The 21,962-nt window shown below is 38.9% G+C and overlaps 4 protein-coding genes and 1 long non-coding RNA gene across 8 annotated transcripts in view; 4 read left to right on the plus strand and 1 right to left on the minus strand.

Moving 5' to 3' along the window:
• Nucleotides 1-678, plus strand: part of LOC132983803 (hemicentin-1-like) — a 59,295-nt gene extending 58,617 nt beyond the window's left edge. For both annotated transcript variants that reach the window (XM_061050286.1, XM_061050287.1), the window contains exons 20-21: nucleotides 7-53; nucleotides 131-678. In XM_061050286.1, coding sequence (XP_060906269.1) covers nucleotides 7-53; nucleotides 131-198 — 115 coding nt within the window. In that variant the 3' untranslated portion in view covers nucleotides 199-678. The remainder of the gene's footprint in view (nucleotides 1-6; nucleotides 54-130) is intronic.
• Nucleotides 199-5,830, plus strand: LOC132983809 (carcinoembryonic antigen-related cell adhesion molecule 20-like; the record flags this gene model as incomplete). The annotated part of the gene is made up of 7 exons (XM_061050305.1): nucleotides 199-222; nucleotides 2,338-2,410; nucleotides 3,658-3,978; nucleotides 4,548-4,823; nucleotides 4,929-5,177; nucleotides 5,293-5,379; nucleotides 5,471-5,830. Coding segments are annotated over 6 exons (1,017 nt in total), but the record flags the coding sequence as incomplete, so codon positions are not given.
• Nucleotides 5,831-8,820: 2,990 nt separating this feature from the next.
• Nucleotides 8,821-14,231, plus strand: LOC132983808 (nectin-2-like). 2 transcript variants are annotated; one of them, XM_061050303.1, is made up of 7 exons: nucleotides 8,821-8,942; nucleotides 9,074-9,172; nucleotides 9,601-9,939; nucleotides 10,061-10,163; nucleotides 10,956-10,990; nucleotides 11,108-11,163; nucleotides 11,292-14,231. In XM_061050303.1, the coding sequence occupies exons 2-7, from the start codon at nucleotides 9,118-9,120 to the stop codon at nucleotides 11,415-11,417; spliced, it is 714 nt and encodes a 237-aa protein (XP_060906286.1). In that variant the 5' UTR covers nucleotides 8,821-8,942; nucleotides 9,074-9,117; the 3' UTR covers nucleotides 11,418-14,231. The 2 variants fall into 2 exon arrangements, with proteins under 2 accessions (XP_060906286.1, XP_060906287.1); XM_061050304.1 differs by lacking the exon at nucleotides 9,074-9,172 and having other exon boundaries at nucleotides 8,823-8,942.
• Nucleotides 14,232-15,941: 1,710 nt separating this feature from the next.
• LOC132983812 (uncharacterized) lies at nucleotides 15,942-16,318 on the plus strand. The gene is made up of 2 exons (XR_009674877.1): nucleotides 15,942-15,979; nucleotides 16,087-16,318. It is a non-coding gene; the product is annotated as an uncharacterized LOC132983812 (long non-coding RNA).
• A 651-nt stretch (nucleotides 16,319-16,969) lies between these two features.
• grik5 (glutamate receptor, ionotropic, kainate 5) overlaps nucleotides 16,970-21,962 on the minus strand; it is an 83,298-nt gene continuing 78,305 nt past the window's right edge. For both annotated transcript variants that reach the window (XM_061050300.1, XM_061050299.1), the window contains exon 22: nucleotides 16,970-21,763. In XM_061050300.1, coding sequence (XP_060906283.1) covers nucleotides 21,149-21,763 — 615 coding nt within the window. In that variant the 3' untranslated portion in view covers nucleotides 16,970-21,148. The remainder of the gene's footprint in view (nucleotides 21,764-21,962) is intronic.

Below are 21,962 nucleotides of genomic sequence, written 5' to 3' on the forward strand. Positions count from 1 at the left end.
ATATAGAGTGCACAAAAACCTGGAGGAGCCAAGACAACAACACAATAGGCCAAGTAAGTTTGTATCTGGGATATAATGGTTACATAGAGAAAAGTACATAAGATGTGTAGTGTAACAAAAGCACTTTCAGTTTCAGTACAACTAGAACAACCAAAACAAGAAGAACATATTTATGAAAATGTGTATGAGAACGCCTAAGATCAACAGTCTCTACCTTCTAAGGTAAGTTGTAAACTCACTCCAGAGAAGAGGATAGATGTATTTCCACTGAATCAACCACTACACATCCAGTTTAACATTCAGCTCATGGTTACTGCAACTCTAAGCTTGAATCTGTCGTTTGTCCTGCAGGTGATCAGAAAGAAGTCCACTTGTAAACCTTCACCACCACAAAGAGAAGAAGAATTGTTTTACAGAATGAGTCTTCTCCTCTCCTACCTCTACTTATGTTTTATACATGTTCTTTATAAGTCAGTCACAAATGAAATTTGAATCTAACAGGACAGCCAATGTTTCTGAAACGGTTTTTGTTAGACTTCCAGCAATATGAATGTGCTTAAAGCTGCATTCATTTCCTTTTCGGGAATTGGAGGCAGAGGAGCTCAACAACATGAAATTCAGACAGCAGCATCACATAATTTAAATGATTTAAAGCTGGCTGATTATTCATATATTAATATTAGTAATGTTACATTAGCATAAAACATATTTATTTGAAAATAGCTAATCTATCTTTTTTTTTGCAGTTGGAAAAATGAAGGAATTTAACATTTCTTGTTTATTTGCCAAGAAGAAGAAAAAAGTGGTAAATGTGTTTGCGTTTTATGTTGGTGCCTGATTACTGAGGCAGTGAAAGAACACTTGTTTTTATGTCTTGTGTACTTTCTAAGTTGAGTAAACAACTACAGTGATATTTGGTTTGATTCTCTTGTTGTATTCAGACAACAAATTGTAAACAGCTGATATATGACGCGTTGGGGAAGAAACAACCAAACAAGCTTTAAAATTCTCAAAATTGCTTTTGAAAAAAAAAATGTTTCTCTCTCATGTAAAGTTTGAAGTGCAACGTTTTTATAGCTGTTTCTTTGCACTCTGAATGTTTACTTAAATATATAACATTTCCTCACAATCAAAACAAAGAATAAAGAAATGTTTACTGTTAAATTTACATTGGCCACATTGGATTTTGTTTTGTTTTGTCCATGTGTTTGTGTTTTTAGTATGGGTTGGTAATTTGATGTGCTTAGTAATTAAATTATTAAAAATAGTAGATGTGCTGTTAATAAAAGCAGCACTTGCATCTTGTCTTTCATAATTCAAACATTTTTTACTAAATTATGTAGATCTGCTGTTTTCTTGATCAGTTTAAGATACAAGACTGTTCAAGAACATGTGAAAAGGGAAACATTTAAATAGTCAAATCAAATAAATCATAAAACCATAAAAGTCTTAAAATGCGTAGGAGTACAAGTTTTCTTTTTACCAGAACACCTTTCAAAACAGAACACTGAGACTACTGACGGAGCTCTTTTATTGAAAAAGCGGAAGATAATGGATGAATGGATGGAAAAAACAGGTTTGGTTTTGAGTGCAAACTGTGTCAATCTGTTGAAATGTGCTCTTCCGTGTACATTACAGTAAACTAATGTACACTGTGTCTTATTTACAGTCAAAGAATCCACTCAGAGCCCATAAAAACTCCCAGAGGTAGCAAGATTCCCTATGTAAAGAATGAGTGTTCACATAAAAATCGAGTTTCTGTATTCAGCTTTATTGTGAAATTCATCTGAGTTACTTCAATTAGAGTGTCTTTTAAGAGATATTCCAACAGAGATACTTAGAGAAAGACAAAGCTATCTTTAAAACAATAATCAGAGACATATTTAGCTTTGCAATGTTTCTCAGATCAACTGACAAATCAGAAGAGAAAATGTTAAAATGTTTGGGTTATCTCATTTTTGTCATTATTTCATGCGTTGGTTGTATAACATTATGTGTGCGGCGCCTCCACTAAAACAGCATATCTGTCTGTAACACATCCCTGACTGGAGTTTCACATCCCATATTGAACATTCACCATTGGGAAATATAGAGAAGTGGCACCGATTGAATACCTCATCGTTCCAGCTAATTTGATGGTTTCCCCCAACAGTTTTTAAATAGGCATGATTGTACTGTTTAATCTTGATAGAGGTTATTTAAAAAAAAAAAAAAAAAAAAAAAACAATTAAGACACATTTTAAAAATGTCAGTGTATCTGCATACCCTGAAGCGGTGTTTGTAAAGTGGTCTGAAGGAGTCCGATTGTCTCATGTGTCTTTGATCCTCCTCTCACAGGAATGCCTCGGCTCACTGCAGCTCCTCAAACATGACCCAGACCCAAAACCACTCACTGAAGAGCTCATAAAAAGTGACGCACGACACACACCCCCCCATCACAGTGACTCACACTTCTGCTGCACTTCAATGTATAAAATAAACCCTGAATACATATGTTGTTTTGACCACTACTCCATTTGTATATCTGACGTAGAGACTTCTATTTGAATATGAAGGCTCTGCCCGTTTAAGCATCTTCAGCTCACTTTATACGGCTGTTGTCCTGGAGGTGATGTCCTTATCTTCAGGGACCTTTATTTAATGTGTAACTAATAAATGATTCACCTTAATTTAATACTGAATTACACAATCATCGGAAGTCCTCTTGCTCAGTAATAAGAGATGATGATCAAGCCACTACTGGTCCAAGTCAAATAAAGTAGACAAATATTTTTGACCAAAGCAACACTATATGGGCACTAAGTATAGTTTAGCTAGTTTAAAAATAATAATTCATGTATAAGAACTTATTCAAATCTTGTAACATGTATAACTAAACTGCTGATATTTGCAACTGTTTGGTCACAGCTGTATCTGATTCTTGTTTTTGTGCATCACCAATGAAGCCATCTGATCAAATTGTCGCTGATAACATGCTCTGGTGCTTTGAATATGAAGAGATGTTAATCATAATAAAAGTAGACAAAACGGTAAAATGATGTTTGATTGCATGTTTATTATGGGTTATTATGGGTTTGAACTTAGAGAATAAGGGGCAAACATACTCAAAGATTTACAAATGTCATGTCAGGGGATTACTTGTAGTGATCTGATCTTTTACACTGTTCGTACATCTCTCTACATTTATGCAGTTACAAGTTTAAAGCAAAAAATAAATAAAGTTGTTCCTTTAACTGATCTCTATTTGTCTGATCAAAGACAAAAACCACAAGTCCTTCAGAGTTCATCAGTTAGTCTTGGTGACTCGATCCTGACTGAACATACACCGAAGGGCGTCTTTGGTGTATGTACACAGTGGCAATCGTAAACAGTGTGTGTGTGTGTCTTTGGGGGGGGGGGGGGGGTGAATTTGACCCTGTGCTGTAGGTGTGGGTCAATATAAGAGCAGTAGTGTCTCCATGTTTTTCATTTTAGAGAGAACAGAGAGACAACGTGAATGTTTTTATTCACCATGGAGAACGAGGCGTTCAGGACTGCTGCTTGTTTGATGCTTTTCTTAGCAGGTACATTCGATTCAAACATTCGATGAGCCGCATGATGAATTGAGTTTTGTTGTCTGATCTCCTTGGGCCATAACTGTTTGTTTCTCGGTCATAGGTACGTGTGTTGCTGAGGGTATCTTACCAGCTGGACCCCTGAGTGGCGCTGTGGCAGGCAAAGTGAAGTTCACCACCACCCTCAGACCTCCAGAGAGTCCCTTCCTCTCCGTCAGCTGGAGCTTCAAAGGGATTAACATCATCACCTCCACCAGCACCAACATCACTGAGCCCGGACACGCCAACAGGATCTCATTAGACCGAGCCACGGGCTCGCTGGAGCTCAGGAACCTGGTGTTGGAGGACAGCGGGGAGTACACAGTCACCATCATACCAGACGGGGGGCTGCAGAAACAGGGGAAGATCACACTCAGTGTGTATGGTGGGTTGAACAACTATCTAAAAAAATCACCTCTTATGATTTCTGCCTTTAAAGGACATTTTATTGATGTAATTACTTAAATAATTTATTCTATTAAACAATTTCAAAACAAGAATCTTGGCATTCATTTCATTTTCTTGATATATAATCACATGATTTGAAGAAGTCAAATAGACAAAACATTTTGGACAACTTTTCCTGTTTATGCACTACAGTCGATGCTTCAATGATTAATAGGTTTTATTTAATTTAGTCACAAATAATATGAATAAAAAAAATGCAGTAAAGCTCCCATTATGACTGGTTTGAAAACACACACACAGAAAAGAAAGAAAAATCTGATTTTCTTTTCACTTAGGTTATAAATCAAGTTGGTTTATGCCATAAGCAGGGACAGTCAGCTCAACTTCACTCAAATAAATGAATGAAAAAGCCATGTTTGAATAAAGTCTCACTGTACCGCTTTAGCCATGTTTAAATCTATTTATCCAGATACAAAATGTCTGTGTTTTCTGCTCCTTAAATGCACTAATTCTTCTTCATTGGACTGATACTCTTTGTCCTGCCAGTTTTGGTTTCTGGAGCCACCATCCGCAGCCCAGCAGCCATCTTGATCGAAGACAAAAGCTCCACCAACCTGACCTGCGAGGCCTCAGGCTCCGTTAGCACCAGAGAGTGGATGAAGGACGGCTGGCCTCTCCGTCAGAGTGACCGAGTCCGTCTCTCCTTAGACAACAGGACGGTGTTCATACAACCTGTTCACAGCTCCAACCATGGCACCTACCAGTGTCGAGTGAGCAACCCCGTCAGCACCATGACCGTGGCTCATAACCTCACTGTTAACTGTCAGTACTCCTACCTGAAGTATTTACAAATAATCTCTCATATTTCTCTAATTATTAAAGGCATTATGGTCTGAACTCTTAAATTCTTATATGTCATTCATGTAGTTGGACCTCATAACATTTCAATATCCGGGCCGTCAGCAGCAGCCCCGGGCCACAGAGTGGCTTTACAGTGCACAGCAGACTCTGTCCCGCCAGCAAACTTCAGGTGGACGTTCAACGGCAACGAGACTCATGTTAAAGACTCTGCTTACGTCATAGAGAGGCTGGAGGAAGACAGCATCGGGAATTACACCTGCACTGCCAGAAACATGGTGACCATGCTGGAAAACTCCACAAATCTGTACCTGAGAGGTGAGAGTTGTTCACTAAATATGTTTTTGTTTGTGTGTTGAGTGGTGGTGGGGCTATCTTAGATTTTAAAGAAATGTTGCCTTTTAACTTTTAATATCTCCTTTGTTTCTTGAAGCATCCTGCACTGCCCTCTGCTGGTCCTTTTCAGTGCTGCTGATCTGCTCGCTGGCCCTGAGAGGGTTAATGTGAGAGAAAGTAGCAGGTGAGAGAAACGATTGACTAGATATCTGCCATATTGTTCATGTTTCACTTAACTATTAAGAATTGTTTTTCATATTCTTTTTTTCTTTCAGATTCCAGCCTCCCCGATAAGTTTTGCTTGAATAAATTTAATCAACCAAAATGTGCTCTAGAAGCAATTTAATTGTGACCCCAGGGACTTTGATACTTCAGCTTGACAATAATAAGACAAAGTAGAAAGTCTCACACAGGACTAACCGATAATCAAACCTGTTAATGATATAAACTTTTGGAAATCTATGTCAGAAATGTCACAAAGAGAATAAAAGTGACATCATGAGTCACTAAAAATTGTATTCTAATTGTATTGCTCAGTAAACATCATACAGCTGGATAATCGACATTCAATGTGAGTGATATATGCATGTATTTGTATGAAAGAGTGACAATAAACATATATGTTTTAACATTTATTTAAAGAATGAAAGCACCTTTAATATCTTTTCCACAGTCAGACACACTGCAGACACTAGCTCCTGTTTTTGACCGAAGGACACAGAGGTGAAGCTTGTTCTGTCCCTGTACTGTAGATGCAGGTCCTACAGCCGATGAACTTGATGAAGTGTTTGTTCATTCTGGATCACTTTTTAACTAGTGTGGTGATAGAAATTGTTGATGCAGTTATGCAGCAGCAAGTGACCTCAGTCATTCGAGCTTTATTTGTATAGCGCCAATTCATAACAAATGGTATCATGTGACACTTTACGAAAAGAGCAGGTCTAGACCATACTCTCTGTTTAATACTTTATATTATCATTATATTATTATTTATAAAGACCCCACATTAATCCCACATGGTCACAGCACAAAGCAACATGTAGCAAAGCTATGGCGGGGAGGAAAAAAAGCAAATCAAGTATGTGAGTAAAAAATGTTCTCTGTAACATCCCAACATGTTGACCATCCTAACGAGAGTCTTATTATATTTTATCTAGGGAAAGTTTATCTCATGAAATATCCACTGAAACCAGAATTTAGACACAGAGCTGTGTTGGTTTGCACACTTTTTTTAAATTAGGTTTCACTATCACATTCAGGATATTTAAAGCCTCACCATTGTGTCCTTGGAGGGTTGCAGCTCTGGATGCAGATCTGTGCCTGCTGCAGTTGTTATTCCTGTCTCGCCCTGTAGACCAGTCATTTACATGCAGGCAACAAGCTGAGTTCAACCAGCTGCAACAGGCGAAGCTCTGCATCCCTGACCTGATTACCCTGATCAACACCTGAGGCTCATCAGCTGGAGACTCTGATTGGCGGAGATAATTATCACATCTTCTCAGACGTAGCTTCCTTCAGGAGGTTTGACACAAAGGTCACTGGTGCGAGGATTTTAAATGAACACACTGCTCGTCTTTATGCCTTTCTGTTCACTCACACCGTCATTTTTCAGCATCTAAACTGTCCATGTGAGCTGTTTCTTTACCAACTGACCACACGTGGTGGTCATGTCTGTTCAAAGTGACAGGTGTTGCATCAGCTTCCTTCAATGGTTATAAAGTCATTCAAGATGCCTGCGTTCTCAGTTCTCAAACACCATGACTAAAAAGATGAGTGTTGTGCGTGTTGTGTGTCTGGTGGATATTATTTTCATTTTATTTCATGTATTGTATTTGGGCTTAAACATAAAAAATAAAAAGAAGATAAAAAAGGCTTGAGCTTGTATAGAACTTTTCTAGTCCTCTGACAAAGCGTTTTTACACCACAGGTCACATTCACTCATTCACACCACATACACACTCTGATGGCAGAGGGTGCTGCGTAAAATGTCCGTCAGTATCACACAACTTATTCCATCCATTCACAGTCACACGTCTCTTATGCAGCAGTGGGAGCAATTTTGGGGTTCAGTGTCTTGCCCAAGGACACTTCCACATGTGGCTGCAGGAGCTGGGGATCGAACCCCCGACGTTCTGGTCAGAAACCTCTTCTGAGGCGAAAGGTGTTTATAACAGTCTATCGAGAACATTCACATGTATAGCTAGAAGCAAAATATGTTTTTTTCTGTATCGTGTGAAATAATGACCCACCTTCTGGTACTAACAATGATAGCAGCAATAATAACAATGATCATTATTATTAGGCACCTTTGATACAGAGATTTGAGCTAAATGCTTAACAACACTGCATTCATTTGAAGACACACAAACAAATATTAGCCTGATTTAATATTCATAAGTTCATTTTCAAAAATAGACAGAGTGCATAATTCACCAACGCAAAAAGCAGTGGAGTGAAGTGAACTGCAACTTTCAATTTAAACTTATTGATTAGTGTTGCAATGCACCAATACTGCAGTGTGTTCTATTAACTATACTAATGTTTTTTAGTCACATTCAGTGAAATCTCTTCAAAGTGTTCAACAAGTATTGAATAGTTATTTAAATGCAAACTGAAGAAAAAGAAATTATAAAAATAATTATAATCTTGCGGATACTGTGATGATGCTCTCCAGCGGTATACACTGTTTTCATGTTTTAATAGTGTTAGACTTCAGGACCATCTTTTTGTCTACTCTTGAAAAACATGGTTCAACTCAATCTTATCTTTAAATATCAAATCAATAAAGGACAGGAAACAGTTCACCCTCCAACAGTGAGTGATTTAAATGTGACTATAATTTCCTCCTACACAGAACGGGAAACAAAGAGATTAACTGTTAAATATGAAATAACACATCACACACAGAATCAGGGCAATGTTAACGACTCTCTGTATTTCATCTCCAAGAAATCTACAAAAATGTTCATGTGTGTTGTTTTTGTCTCATGGCTACAAGGGGGGCAAACATAGGGTAAATATGTAGCTTTTTTTACTGGGATGAACTTAGTGGTGCAATGCAACCCACTGCACCAAAATGTGAGACTTTGAAAACAAACTCACTTAGGCTTCTTAAGTTGGAGCTGCTTTGTTCAAACGATAAATTGCACTCCTGGCTCAGTAAGAGGTAGGCCTACTGTGAAGGTATCGCTTTATAAAATGATGTTCGTGTTTTAACCACAAGAGGTCGCTGTTCTACTGGTGGGTGTTTTACATGTGAAAACCAGAAAAACAAGTCGGCAAACGTGCTGACTGCTGCACTTGAACACAAGAGAAACACGTTTATGGAGATTTAATTCCTGGAGGAAGTGCTGAGAGAGGGAGAAATGCTTTCAGCCGCAGTCATGCTCTTCTTCTCCTTCTTCTTCTTCTTCTTCCTGGTACCTTGTCCTGATTAAAATACATTTAAAATATGGTAGCCTAAATGTTTGCACACTTTATTAAGACGTAGCCTAGGTAATTCTTTTATCGTTTATTTTATTTTTTTGTGTCCGTTTGGTCACTTTTGTAGGAGAGAAGTGCTGCAACAGTTGTCCATCAATGAGTGATCAATGAGTGATGGATGGACCAATCAGACTGATGTTCCTCTTTACTGATAATGGTTGTTTTTTTTTGCGTCACGTCATACTTCTCTATCGTTGCCACACTTCTAACCTGTTTTGTGTTTGGACTAATGCACCAGGCACGGAACTTCGTCCTTGAAACGCTGTAAGTTTGATTTATGTTGATATCAATCAATCAATAATGAATTCCTCTTCAGATCAACACGTAGAGTTAAAATATGTTGTTAAAGCTGTGAAATCTGGCGCGTGAAATGCTTTGTTAATGTCCCACTGTAGGTCCATCCTCCTACCGTGTGTCTGTCCACCTTTCTAGTAACACAATGAAATACAACACTCTACTTCTGCTGGAGTTGATGTATGTCACAGTACTTTCAGGTAAAACAACATATTTAATTGATTTGCTTGATTCAGTGCAGATGTAGGAGGAACACGTTTGGGCTGGCTTCTATTGATTAAGTTCATGTCAAGTCACTTTAAAGAACATTTAAAAAACACAGGAGTTGAACCAAATTCCTCCACAACAGGCAAAATAAAAAAAACACAAGAATTAACAACCATTGTGTATAGATAAGATTTAAACTTATGAGATAAAAGTTTGGTATCTATAATTTATAATTAGATTTTTGGTTTGGCGGGAAACTTCCCCTTTTCTACACCCACCTTTCAGAGCCCAGGGCTACAACAGCTTCTCTGTTTGAGCAGATACATAAGTCTGATCATCACCACTAAATGATGTTTGATGTGCACTGTTTAACCAGACTACAAGTCTCCTGCCATCATAATACCCCTTTTTTTTCTGACAGGTCTTAATGCAGGACAAATCAAAGCTCAGCCTGAAGTGACTGGATACGTCGGCCATGATGTCACCCTGCCTTGTCCACTCATCAAAAATAGAGCAGAAAACATTTCTCAAGTTGAGTGGAAGCTCCAACAGCCAAACTGTTCAGAAATCTCCATTATTGTTTTAATTAGTAGAGAGCAATTTACTGCTCATGATACATTTCTGCAGGGCAGAGTGGAGATTTCAGAACAATCTCTGATCATTAGAGATGTGGAAATGAGAGACGCAGGGTCCTACACTTGTACCCTTTCAGCCTTCCCTAGTGGTAAATTGGAAGGAACCACCACCCTTATTGTCCTAGGTGAGTTTTTTAATTCAACATTGGTAAAAGAACCACAGGAGTATAAACCACGTACAATAATTCAACAATACACACACACAAACACACACACTGTGATTCACCTTCATGTTTGTTCTCCCAGATGGGACACATTTATCATCAGGTGAGATTTCTGCTATCGTGATCTCTGTCCTGCTGCTGTCAGTGATCCTGTTAGCTGTAGCTTACCTCGTCTTCATCAAAAGGTATGCTTGTGCGCGTATGAGTTTGAACTATGCATATTTTACACATATCAAGATATGTCAATGTTGGAGTGAAACTGTTGTGCTAAATGGATATGTTGGAAAAGTTGAAAGATTTGGGAGCTCTCATCAACCATTTAATACTTATTTCTAACATCACCTCCGTCTTCTGCGACATCGAACAGTTTCCCATATGCTGATGAAGTTTTCACTTTGGGCTTGCATCTGCATAGAAAGTTTGCAGGATGCTGATGATGATAATATAATTTTAGGAAAGAAAAACAAACTTATTAAGATGGTGGGTTACTCTGATCTGTGTATTGAAAAAAAAAGTGCATCATGTTTTTGTTTTTATTATCAGGGAGGTTGAATTTCTTACACGTTCAGGGCATGATGGGACATCATACAGTACATTGTCATTTCTTTGACACTTTTGCAATATTGTTTTCAATTTAGTTTTAAGGGACGTTTTTGAAGTTGCATAGATTTCCTTTTCTTTTTCATAAAATGCATTCATTAATTTTTGTCCCAACCCTTTATTTGTGAATTTGAATGTATCATTCAAATAGCGATTGTATCCTTTCTCTTTGAAAACACGTTTTAAAGAGATATTTAAAAAAAAAAAAAAAAAGTTTGAACTGAGATTGAGTAAAATTCTCAAGATCAGAAAAATATAAACAAAGTATGGTGGTTTGATCCAGGATCATTTATTAAATGTGAGAATGTAATTTATTTTTTAAAGATATTTTAAAGTGCAGAGAAACTAACCACAGCACTTTGGATCTTTTTATTCAGATCGGCTTCTTTTGTCAGACAGCAGGTCTTCATTGGTGAGAACAAAAGCTCCTCTTCACTCCATCCATTTATAGCACATGATGAATATATTTTTGAGACTTCTTTTTTTGGTTAGCTTCAGGATCGTTGCCTAAAATCTGTCTGTCTTTCAGATACTGATGGTCCAGTGAGGGATGTGGCCAGGCCGTCTTTTATTGTGAAAGAGCAGGTGAGCTCAGAGAGCGGGCGTGAAAGCACATCTCTTGATTTAAATGGAATCACTTTAAGTTGAATTGTTGATTAATATAACTGATCAACAAACTGTCCATCATGACTCTCTCTCTCTCACACCTGTAGGATTTGGTCTATTCTGACGTCAAGTGCATACCGTCCAGAGTCGCTGATCCTTTCTCCAATGACAGACACACACAGAGCTTGCATGTTGATGATGTCATGTACTCCGAGGTTTCAAGTAGGTTCTAAATGAAATCAAATGTATGCTGCAGTAATGCTGAAGGACTTTTCTTGGACTCATGGAGGACTTCAGAAAAATGCTCTTAAAGCGGCTGTATGTAAGTTAATGTGTTCCCGCATGTTGGTGTCATTAAGAAGAATCTCAGCATCCTGAAAGCTTTTAACAAATTAAAACCTCTTCAAACCAAACACAACCTTTTTGTCCTCTACGGAATCACAGCCGCTGTTTAAGATCACAGGAAACATTATACTGTATCTATGTATTATCTATTCAACCTTATGTAAACACTGAGGAATTATTCAGGACATTTCCTCATTTGAATGAGAACGATACTGTACAAAGAATGAACACATACAATATTTATAAATAACCGGTGTAAAATGACAAGAGTGCAATTAAAACTGGTGTCATTCTTTTTAGATTTACCTTCAGGGTTGAGTGTTTGAATGTGTTGTAAAATGTTTCATGTGTGCTAATATTTTTAAATCAGCACCAAATACAAAGTACAGCTGAGGCTGAGAGGAATGTCTAAAGCTTTGCAGGTCATTCGTCAAAGAAATGTAAACGATAGAAAAAAAATCAAAGCTTAGAGAAACAGATGGGAAAAGATGATTAAAGGTCAAAGTTTTTTTTCAGTACATCCTCTGGGCACCACGAATTTCTGTAGTGAAGTCAATCCGTACAGAAGATGTCAAGATATTTGTCAGAGTAAGTGTCGACATATTGATGGCTCTAGAGTAAAAGTCACACATCTCAGTGTGAACGACATAACGTTTCCTCTGCAGAGCCTTTCAAGCGTGTATGATGTTAAATAAAAATAGGTAACAACTAGCAACCCCAAAGATGCTTTTAATATTAAAAGTGGAAGTGAAAAACCTTTCTTCTTCTTTTTCCCGTGCGCTGCTGTGTGGTGACACATTTGAGCAGACCTCAGTTGCTACATGTAACAGCGTGGTTGTAATCGTTTTGAATGTTTTAGTATTTTCCTTTCATTTCTTTTGAGTTTTCGTTGTCAATTTTAGTTTAGTTTATTTGTTGTTGTTTTTCAGATTCTTTTTAGGCTTGTTGACACTGTATTGTAATGGATAGAGTGCAGGATGAGAGAGTGGGGAGTGACATGTGGCATAGTGCCCAGAGTTGGAGTCGAACCCGGGCTGCTGGCTTCAGGGACTATACAGCCTCCGTAGGCTACATGGGGCATGTGGTTTAATGCTACAGTCGATCTAGCGCACCAGTTTCTGTTTAGTTTTAGTTTCTCCTGATGCTGCTTTGTGAATGTATTATTTTGTTGTATGTGATAGCTGTCTGGGGTGAGACTCGAAAGGGCCACAGGATATATTGTGTGATAAAAACTCCAAAGCATTTAGAAAAATCTATTCAAACAGGCTACAAAAGATGAAGATCCAAGACCATCCACGAAGGACAAACCACATGTGTCAATCAGTGTTTGGATTTAATATCCGCACAACATACTCAGAATCAGTTATCACTTTTTGGTAAGCCTTTTTTTTTATTTTTGTTTCCATTAATGAAAATGTTTATGACATTCTAGGTTGTGTTCCTTCATTTGGTTTTTGATAATGATAATAACTTTGGCTCACAGCTCAGCTTGGCACAGGCGATCTCCGGCTCAATCAAATAAAACAGCAAACACCCGAATATATCCGAGCCATCAGTGCATCATTCTGCATGAGAATGTAATCATGTAATGAAGACTGTTTCATTGACGTATCAGGTAAATAAGCTACTTTATCGATCTGCCAAAGTGTCCCATTAACTACTTGTCACACAGACAGGTGCGGTTCCTGTCTCAACATTATTACCATGCTAGTAGAGCTCATCACCCACAGTTTTTGTTCCTCTTTTATTGTCTGAACGTCAAAGGAGGAAGGTCAAAAAGGAAGATGAAATTTGCACACTTCTAAAGAGACAAATTTACCCTAGTGTTGCATTTTAAAAAAGGGCCAGAGCTGCGGGTGTTTGGGGAATTCAAAAGGGACTCTAAATGTGGTCATTTTCTGCACTCTGCTACTTGCTATTTTATTGCAATATAACCATTTGGACATCATGATTTAAGGCAGCCATGATATACTTTTTGTTTTAAGTAAATTGCTGTGTGCATGTGATCCTCATAACGGGTGAAGTGTTTATCAGTCAGAGAGGATGGCTGGAATTATTGTGAATATTCTCTTATGTTCTCACTTCTTTCCTTATCCTGTCTTTTTTCTAAAGGCTTATTTGCAGCAGCTTTGGATAAAAAACAAGAAATACATATTATGATGTAATACTGTATAGATTTAAATGCACAGACACTTCTCAATATTGTTTACTCTGTACTCTTGTCTGCTTACAGTCCTTTCTGCAGATCATTGTTCAGTGATGATTTCAGAATCCTGTACGCAGATGTTGCAATCTGAGCGAGTCAACTGTGAAAAGGTGACAAAACTATGGTTTGCAAAGTCTTACATGATCATGATCCATGAATGCTAACAGTCACCTTCTATTATCGTAGTTTACAGCAGCATTTACTGGCAGTTAGAGTGGGTGTGGGTGTGAAATTGTGTCTGATGTTGTGTTGAGATGCTAACGCTTGTACGTTGGTGTTATGTTTCATTTCTGTTTCAATTATGAGGCTCAAATTGTCTTACCCTAAAAGTCAGTTATTTAAAACTTTGAGTTCAGTTCATGTAAGAAATACATTTCAGTCTTGTTTTTTTTAAATAAAACGCACAGACCTGTAGATTGTTCTCACTTTATCTTTCAAACATAACTGTTTTGTTTGTGGTTGTTGATGCGGAATAAAGTTTTACATTTTCACAGACCTTCCCTTGTCCATGGTGCATCATTTTCCTCTTGTGCTGCAGAGTTCTGCCATGACCGGAAGCAGATCAGAAAGATAAGAAAGAATAGTGTTTTGCGGTAACAGATGTCTTTCCAGTTGATCATACAGTACGTGTAAGCAATTATTTTCTTTAAAAAAGCATTGGCATAAATATTTCTCTGTTACAACAAATGAGCCTCACAATCTGTCAGGTGGTCTGCTGTCAGTCACATGTTGGGGTAAATTGCTGGACTGAAATTATTTTTTATAAAATCCTCACTTTTATGATGGGAATTTGTCATGTTGAGACCCTACAAGTTGTCAGGCATCATTTATTCTTTTATTCAACAACACTGAAGGCCTTCTCTGAACACTATCATCATGTGAAACACACCTCCTGTGCAACAGGAAATTCTGAAAGACAGGAAATCAATGAGACCAGTGGATTGCAGTTTGAAGAAGACAAAACTGTTAAAACACAGAAAGATGTTTTCTTTCTGTCAGTTTGTTGAACTCTGCTCACAATGAACTCTGGGCACAATGAAAGCGTACAGCCGATCACTCCTTCTGTGGCTCATTTACATCACAATCAGAGGTAAGACAAGACACTACATGTTGGATATTTATGAAATGCTGAGAATGGCGAAGAAGTTTTGAGATATTTTACGATAACATTACTATCAACATGAAACTTAAAATATACTGAACTACAAGCCAACTTCTGCATTCAAAACTGACATTAGAAGGCATTTAAAACAAAGTATGAGCTCTGATGTGTTGTGATCATTGTGTTATTACCAATACATTAAAGAGCTCATGTGCTTGGATATGTTCAACTGGTTAAGTCAATTGTACGTATCTGCATAGTTGGATAATGTACTCTATAAATGATACATCACATTTCATGAAATATTCAGCCTTCGTCCCTAATGTAACTCATAACATGGAGCAAACCTAAAAAAAAAAAGGCTCCATTGATATGAATTATAAGTACTATGCTTTTTTAAATTAAGTTAGTCAAGTGAAGTTCAAGAATCTTCAAACAGTAAGTACAGCTCTGCATGTGATATTTACACAACTGTTCTTTCTGACAGGTCTTAATGCAGGACAAATCAAAGCTCAGCCTGAAGTGACTGGATACATCGGCCATGATGTCACCCTGCCTTGTCCACTCATCAAAAATAGAGCAGAAAACATTTCTCAAGTTGAGTGGAAGCTCCAACAGCCAAACTGTTCAGAAATCTCCATTATTGTTTTTATTAGTAGAAAGCAATTTACTGTTCGTGATACATTTCTGAAGGGCAGAGTGGAGATTTCAGAACAATCTCTGATCATTAGAGATGTGGAAATGAGAGACGCAGGGTCCTACACCTGTATCCTTTCAGCCTTTCCTAGTGGTACATTTGGAGGAACCACCACCCTTGTTGTCAAAGGTGAGTACAAAAACATTTATTTTATTTTTTTGTGAATTTTGTTCTCCTGCATCTTTTTGGCTCTATCATACAAGGTGAGTATCCCATTAGTGAAGGCTTAATGGAAAAAATTAAAATGTAGAGGAAAGCATGAATAAAAAGGGAAACATGTTTAAATGGGACAAAGAGGCATGAGTTCAAAAACAAGTGAGGGTTGACATTAAAAGCTGGTTTAAAAAACTAAACAAGAAAAGGGCTTTAGCAGGAAGATGAAGAATTTGACTATAAAGAGAATTATGTATATGTAAGGATGTGGTCGATCATCATGTCTACACTGGTGAGAAAAAATATTTCTCTTCTTCCTTCCTCTCTTTAACATCACCTTCATTGACGTGTATCAGTATTAGTTTCAGTTGCCTTGATAGTAGCTCTTCTGTATTTCAGATACAGACGGTCCAGTGATGAGTGACTGAAGAAGATGAGCTCACAGTTTGACTGAGAATATATCTTTAAATTGTAGTTTAAACTTTCGATGTTGTGTTGTTTTGCCAGTTCTACTATTTCCAGGCGTGGATTCACTCACTTTTAGAGATTATTTAAAGAAGCTTGTCTGTGCTCATGATTGATAATCAAATATCATGTCAATTATAATAAAGAAGCAAGATACCAAATTCAACATTGTGGCTCACTGATGTGTTTTTCAGACTTTTTACAGATTTGAATGGTCCCCAAATGATGACTCCGACTAACTTTGGTGGTGCTCTGTTTATCCTGTAGCGCCACCACGAGGTTGACGGTTTTGCTTTGGATTGAAGAAGTGCCAATATTATTATTTTACAAATTCATATCAGCATTACCTGTGCTTTTTTAAATTAGCCATTAGAAACACAAAGTGGATTGTAGTGCAACTGGAGATGCTAAACATGGATGATCAAGGTAACAAGTTGTTTTTTTTTGTAACAAGGTTGAGGAGACAACTTCAAAGATGTGGAGTCTAACAGGCGTTGAAGAGCCCTGATTTAAAAGTTGTGTCTTGTACTTGAAACAATGAGGAAAGAGTGGTTTTCTTGGTATTCCTAATGCTTTTTTTTTTAATTTTAATTTTTTTTTAGAAAATTTTATTTCTATAGTTACTTAAAAAACTTTGAATGACGCAATCTGCTTCTCTGAAATCTATTCCCTCCCTAGCTTCATGAGAAATCATCAGTATCCGACTGCGTCTCCCACATCTGGTATGCTGACAGTGTTTTAGCAAATCATAACACTCTAAAAAAAAAAAAACTAAGCAACCCTTCCCCTCAGAAAGCAAAGAGCCGTGCCACTGTGGGACTGTTTGAATGTTTTTTATTCCAAAAGTAGTCTGTGTGTCTATAGGTTTGAACAACAGGGCAGTCTCTCTGAAGAACATCATTGCACCTTCATCCCAGCACCTCCCACTCCCACCCGTCACCACACCACAGTTAGACTATAGAACCTCTTGCTCTTCAATAGGAATAATAACAACAATTTAATCATAATATTCATCATCAGTTTTAATAATCCATTTAGCACTAGTATAGAAATATGAAAAAATACCAAAGAAAAGAACATAAAAGTAAACATAAAAGGTTTGTTTTGCGGAGTGACGTTCAGACACCCCGTCTGATTTGTTTTGTGACCCTCCCTTCCCTTTCCTATCCACACAGCTGATATTTTGGCTTCTCTTTGGCTCCCTTCGATAATGCTTTGCAGCTAATTTCAGCTGATGGTTTAGTTGATAGCCACCTTTTGGCTCCGTGGTACTGTCACAAATAAAAAAAAAGTTTTTTAATTTTTACATGTAAAAAAAAAGACATGGAAGAAGGACTCTGAAGACAAATTTGAAAACAACAAAACAAACAGTGAATGTGTAGTCTTTAGAGAAGAAATGAAAATCAGAATCCAATTAGTCGTGTGTCTTTGTTAATGAGCTTGTGTCTGTGCAGTGACTTATTCTGGAAAAGTGTTTGACAGCTGTTGTTTTGTCATCATTCTAACACAAAAGGAAGAAATAACGGAGAGAAAGAGACGCAACAAGTCAAGACAGAAAGAGCTGGATAAAGTTAGAGTTTCAACAAATGTGTTCCACAGCTAAGAAATACATAATTTCACACTTTGACTTAAAAAAGGACTGAACTGGTGGTTTTGTATGTTTCCTCTCATACTTTGTATAACTGCTGAATGTAAATGGATGAGAAGCCAGTGAGGGATCAAGTCGACAGTGCTGCAATAATTCCTCAGCGTGTTTTGGAGGACACTCATGAATGTCAAGAGGTTATCAGAGAGAGAGAAAAAATGGGGAACTGGCATTCGAAACTATCAGTGATAAGAGAAGAAAAACGTGTGCAAGAGGTGGAAAAAAACTGACCCAAGTGTTAAAAACCACCACAGTCATTAAAACTCGTGACACTGAAAAGGATTGCGGGATTTCACAGATCGGTTGCATTGAAAATGTAATATTTACGCTTTGAATATTGATGTTAGCTTTTCCCTGAACACCCCCAACTTAAGTAGAAGTACACTTACTGCACTGTAGCTAAGGGTGTGAATATATAACCTCTTCTTGTTCAGTGAGTAGTGAGTCACTCCACAGTGCATATTTTAGGAAGTGATTAGGTAACTGATTGAATGAACACTGAGACACTGATGAGTCAGTGACCTGCGGTGCAGAAAATGCTAATACAGCAGTTGATAATGATGTCAAATAGAAATAAACATAACATGAAGGATTATAGACTATTGTAGAAAGTGTCAGGAGACATAACACTGCTGATACTGTTTGACACTTTCTGATAGGGGGACGTTCACCAAACAGAAAGCAGCGCCCTCATATAAAAGCTCCACCGGGGAGGTGTTTGTAAGGCTCATGCTGTAGTAGCCTGATTCGACACCTGCTATTTGTCATGACTTTGTGTAAATAAGTTGATTGCAGCTCACTGTTTGGATCGATAGTGATCTAATCTGTTTTATGTAGAGTCCTGAAAGTCAATGAGGCCAAGAGCTTAATACCATTTGGATTAATACGATGATTGATCTGCCTACAAATGAGCAATAATGGGAGGGCAATGGTGTCTAAATAAAGCTGACAGGATAAGGCTGGTGATACTTTTTTATAGTCGACAAATCCATTAAAATCAATGTCAGTGTGTAAGTTCGTCTCAGTTCTTCCCCAGCCTTTTACTAGCCAACAGCTCATTTGGTCCCTGACTCTCGCCAGTTGGAGACACATACACTGTCTTACATTGATTGTTTTTTAAACAGCTAGGCACTGTAGTTTTCATATGAAACACAAATGTTTGACCAGTGCAATGATTTAACTAATTTACGTGAAACTATGGAGGTTGATAGCAAAGAAGAATATGAAGCTTTAGCTACTTATTAGTCACAAATCTATCCTTATTTTGGTTCACTGCTTTTACTAAAGTTCAGAGATATACAATATATCTTGATCCTGTTATGTGCTTTTTTTTTTTTTAAGATTTATTTTTGGGCTTTTTATGCCTTAATTCAGGGACAGGACATTGATTAGAGTCACAAATCAGACAGGGAAAGAGAGAGAGAGAGAGAGAGAGAGAGAGCGAGAGAGAGAGAGCAAGAGAGAGAGAAAGAGAGAGAGCGAGAGAGAGCGAGAGAGAGCAAGAGAGAGAGAGTGTGGGGAAAGGAGCCACAGGTCAGAGGAGGATTTCCTCTGTACAGTACATGGGGCGTGCGCAGTAAGAACTAGACTACCAGCGCCCCCTAATGTGCCTTTTGATGGACCTGATACCTGAACCAAATGTGTCTATCATGTTGTAAAAGCAGTCGCTATGGGGGATTTGAAGTCTGTGGATAAACGTGTGGTATGCGTTGAATTTTCATCAACAATTAAAGTGTACACAATTTGAAGCTTAAGGGCTAAAATCCACAAATCCACCAGTGTATTCCCTTTAAGCACCGTGGCTAATATACTGTAGCATTTAGATTGTTTTAGTTTCAGACAGAGTTAGTGCTGTAACTTTAACAGCATAATTAAAAGAGACCAGCTTTGCTTCCCAGTCAGAGTGAAAAAACCTGCATTTCTTTTAAATCTATTTATCAGCATGTTTCCCTGTGTTCAGTCCCCCCTCCTGAATGAGTCCCCAGCCACCGAGGGGAGTAATTAGGCGATCAAAAGCTCGAGACAGTATTGACAAGGCTATGTTGAGTCTATCACTCTGGCAGGAGTCTGTGCTGTGGACGGCCAAGTCTGTGTGTTAAACAGAGGAAAGAGAAGACGCTGCAGCTACAGCCCACTGGCGCATTAACAAGCCCCTTAAAAGATGCCCAGAATTAACAGATCAGGACAGATCTAATAATGGAAGTAGTTCAGTTAGGGATTTCTCATTCAGATTCAGTAGTGTCCTTTTCACTCTCTGATTCCTCCTATCTACTCTCTTTCTGTTTCTCTCTATCTTGCCTCTCTGTCTCTGCCTCACCCGGTCTCTATCTCTTTTGGGCTGTGTGAACAGAGGTGAAAAAGAAGTAAAGGCTTGGCAAGCGTTACCAGGATAACGAGGGACATTAATTTCACATTTCAAAGCCTCGTGCTCTCTAACTCTGTTTCTGTCTCTCTCTCATTCCTCTTTTTGTGGCGGTCTAATTTGTAGTCGGGTGCTGTTGCTGGGTACATGTTCCTCCTCATTTTGAGTCGTAACAGACAGACCTACAGGAAGTAAACATTTTTACAAACACACACATAGTGTAAAGATAGGTAGACTGACAGTTTCCTCTGCTACTATTTGCATCATTTAGCCTTAAAGTTGTTCATCCATCCTTTCTGATAGCATCCAAAAAGCAGCCATGGGGCACAGGGAGGGGCACAAAGCACAGTCATGTTTCTTAGTATGTTATAATCCACCATACTGTCACACATAGTCTGTATTTAACTCTGAAATTCCCACTTTGAACAATGGTAACAAAACAAGAAAAAGACAACAAAAGAAAAAAAACAACAGGAAATATTTCTCTGGAAGTCTTTTAGTTGCTTAGTTTTAAATCACATACAGATACAGTATGTCCTCCATCAAGGCTTCACTTTACTAGAGGCGGTAGTTATTTTCCAGGGGCGTGACTGTGGAAGAAAACCAGCACCCTCAAATCTAAAGGTGAAGTGAGAGGGGGGAGTTAGGAGAGAAAGGAGGCAAGCTGAAACCATCACCTGGTCATGTGTTTTCACTCAGATTTGTCCAAACTTAACTGTTGCTCTGAGTCGATTTTAGAAGATTTACTGACGACCGTCTCACAGCCTGCTTGTAGCCAGTTCTGGTTCTGTCGGCCTCAGGCTCATCATGAGAAAGGTTAACAGTTTTTCCTGTTTATTCCCCTTTTAAAGGTCGTCTCATTTTCTATCAGCTTGCAGAGTTTAGTTTTATTCCCCCCTCCTCTCCCTCTTTGAGCAGAGTTTCTCTCATCAGCACAAATATTCATCCGCCACCTCATCCCCAGTCACACTCACCCCGCCCACTGCGTCTCAGTCCTGCTCTCCTAGCAGGTCTGTGGTGTTGCTGTTCTGTGGCGGTGGAATGGGCCGAGGTGTATGAGGAGGAGGGCTGTGGTGGTGCCGTCTTGGGCTGGGCCCCCCTCCGCCCTCACTGTCTGTGTTGGATGAGGATTGAGGAGGGGGAGGGGGTAGCCTGGGCAGAGGTGCTGATGAAGGTGGTATTCTGGTTGTGGTTGATCCTAAACTTGTCCCTGACCTCAGGTTCTGGATCCTCCGGCACTCCTGGCAGATCCGAACGTGGGTGCAGCTGCGAGCCGGCAGCATTACAGGGGTCGGGGCTGGTGGAGGAGGAGTGGTGTTGGCACCCAGGGGATCTTCCAGGATCCGCTGAGGCCCAGGTCCCAGATCAGAAGGGCTTGTCCCTCCTGCCCCACCTCCTCCACCTCCAACTCCACTGTAGAGTTTCCCGTTGCTGAGGCGCATCTCCCGGACCAGACGCAGAGGTCGGGGGGCCCCTAGAGATATGCGTGTAGGGTGGCGCAGGGCTGCCGAGCTGCTGAGGGGCCGACGGCGGCGCATACGGGAGCTCTTCTTACAGGAGACGGCGTTTCGAAACTCTGTGATCATTTCCCGACAGACAGACACCTAGAAGGATCAACGTAGGAGGAAGGAGAGACGGAAGGGAAGGAGGGGCGCCAAGGACACAAAGTAGGCAGGCAGCAGAACAAGACAGTGGTAAGGCAGTACATAAATAGGAGAGCGGAGGAGAAACAAGGAAATCGAAAGGAAGAGCAAAACAAAAGAAGAACAAGGCAGGAACAAGGCAGAAAGAACAGACACGGTA

This window comes from Labrus mixtus, chromosome 11, assembly GCF_963584025.1.
Source record: "Labrus mixtus chromosome 11, fLabMix1.1, whole genome shotgun sequence".
Classification (NCBI taxonomy): Eukaryota; Metazoa; Chordata; class Actinopteri; order Labriformes; family Labridae; genus Labrus; species Labrus mixtus.

What these genes read in the sequence shown, in the direction of transcription:
- LOC132983808 (XM_061050303.1), top strand. Translation starts at nt 9,118, where the DNA reads ATGAAATACAACACTCTACTTCTGCTGGAGTTGATGTATGTCACAGTA. An exon ending in TACCTCGTCTTCATCAAAAG is followed by an intron (nt 10,164 to 10,955) that starts GTATGCTTGTGC and finishes CTTTTTATTCAG; the next exon opens with ATCGGCTTCTTTTGTCAGAC. An exon ending in CTTTTATTGTGAAAGAGCAG is followed by an intron (nt 11,164 to 11,291) that starts GTGAGCTCAGAG and finishes TCACACCTGTAG; the next exon opens with GATTTGGTCTATTCTGACGT.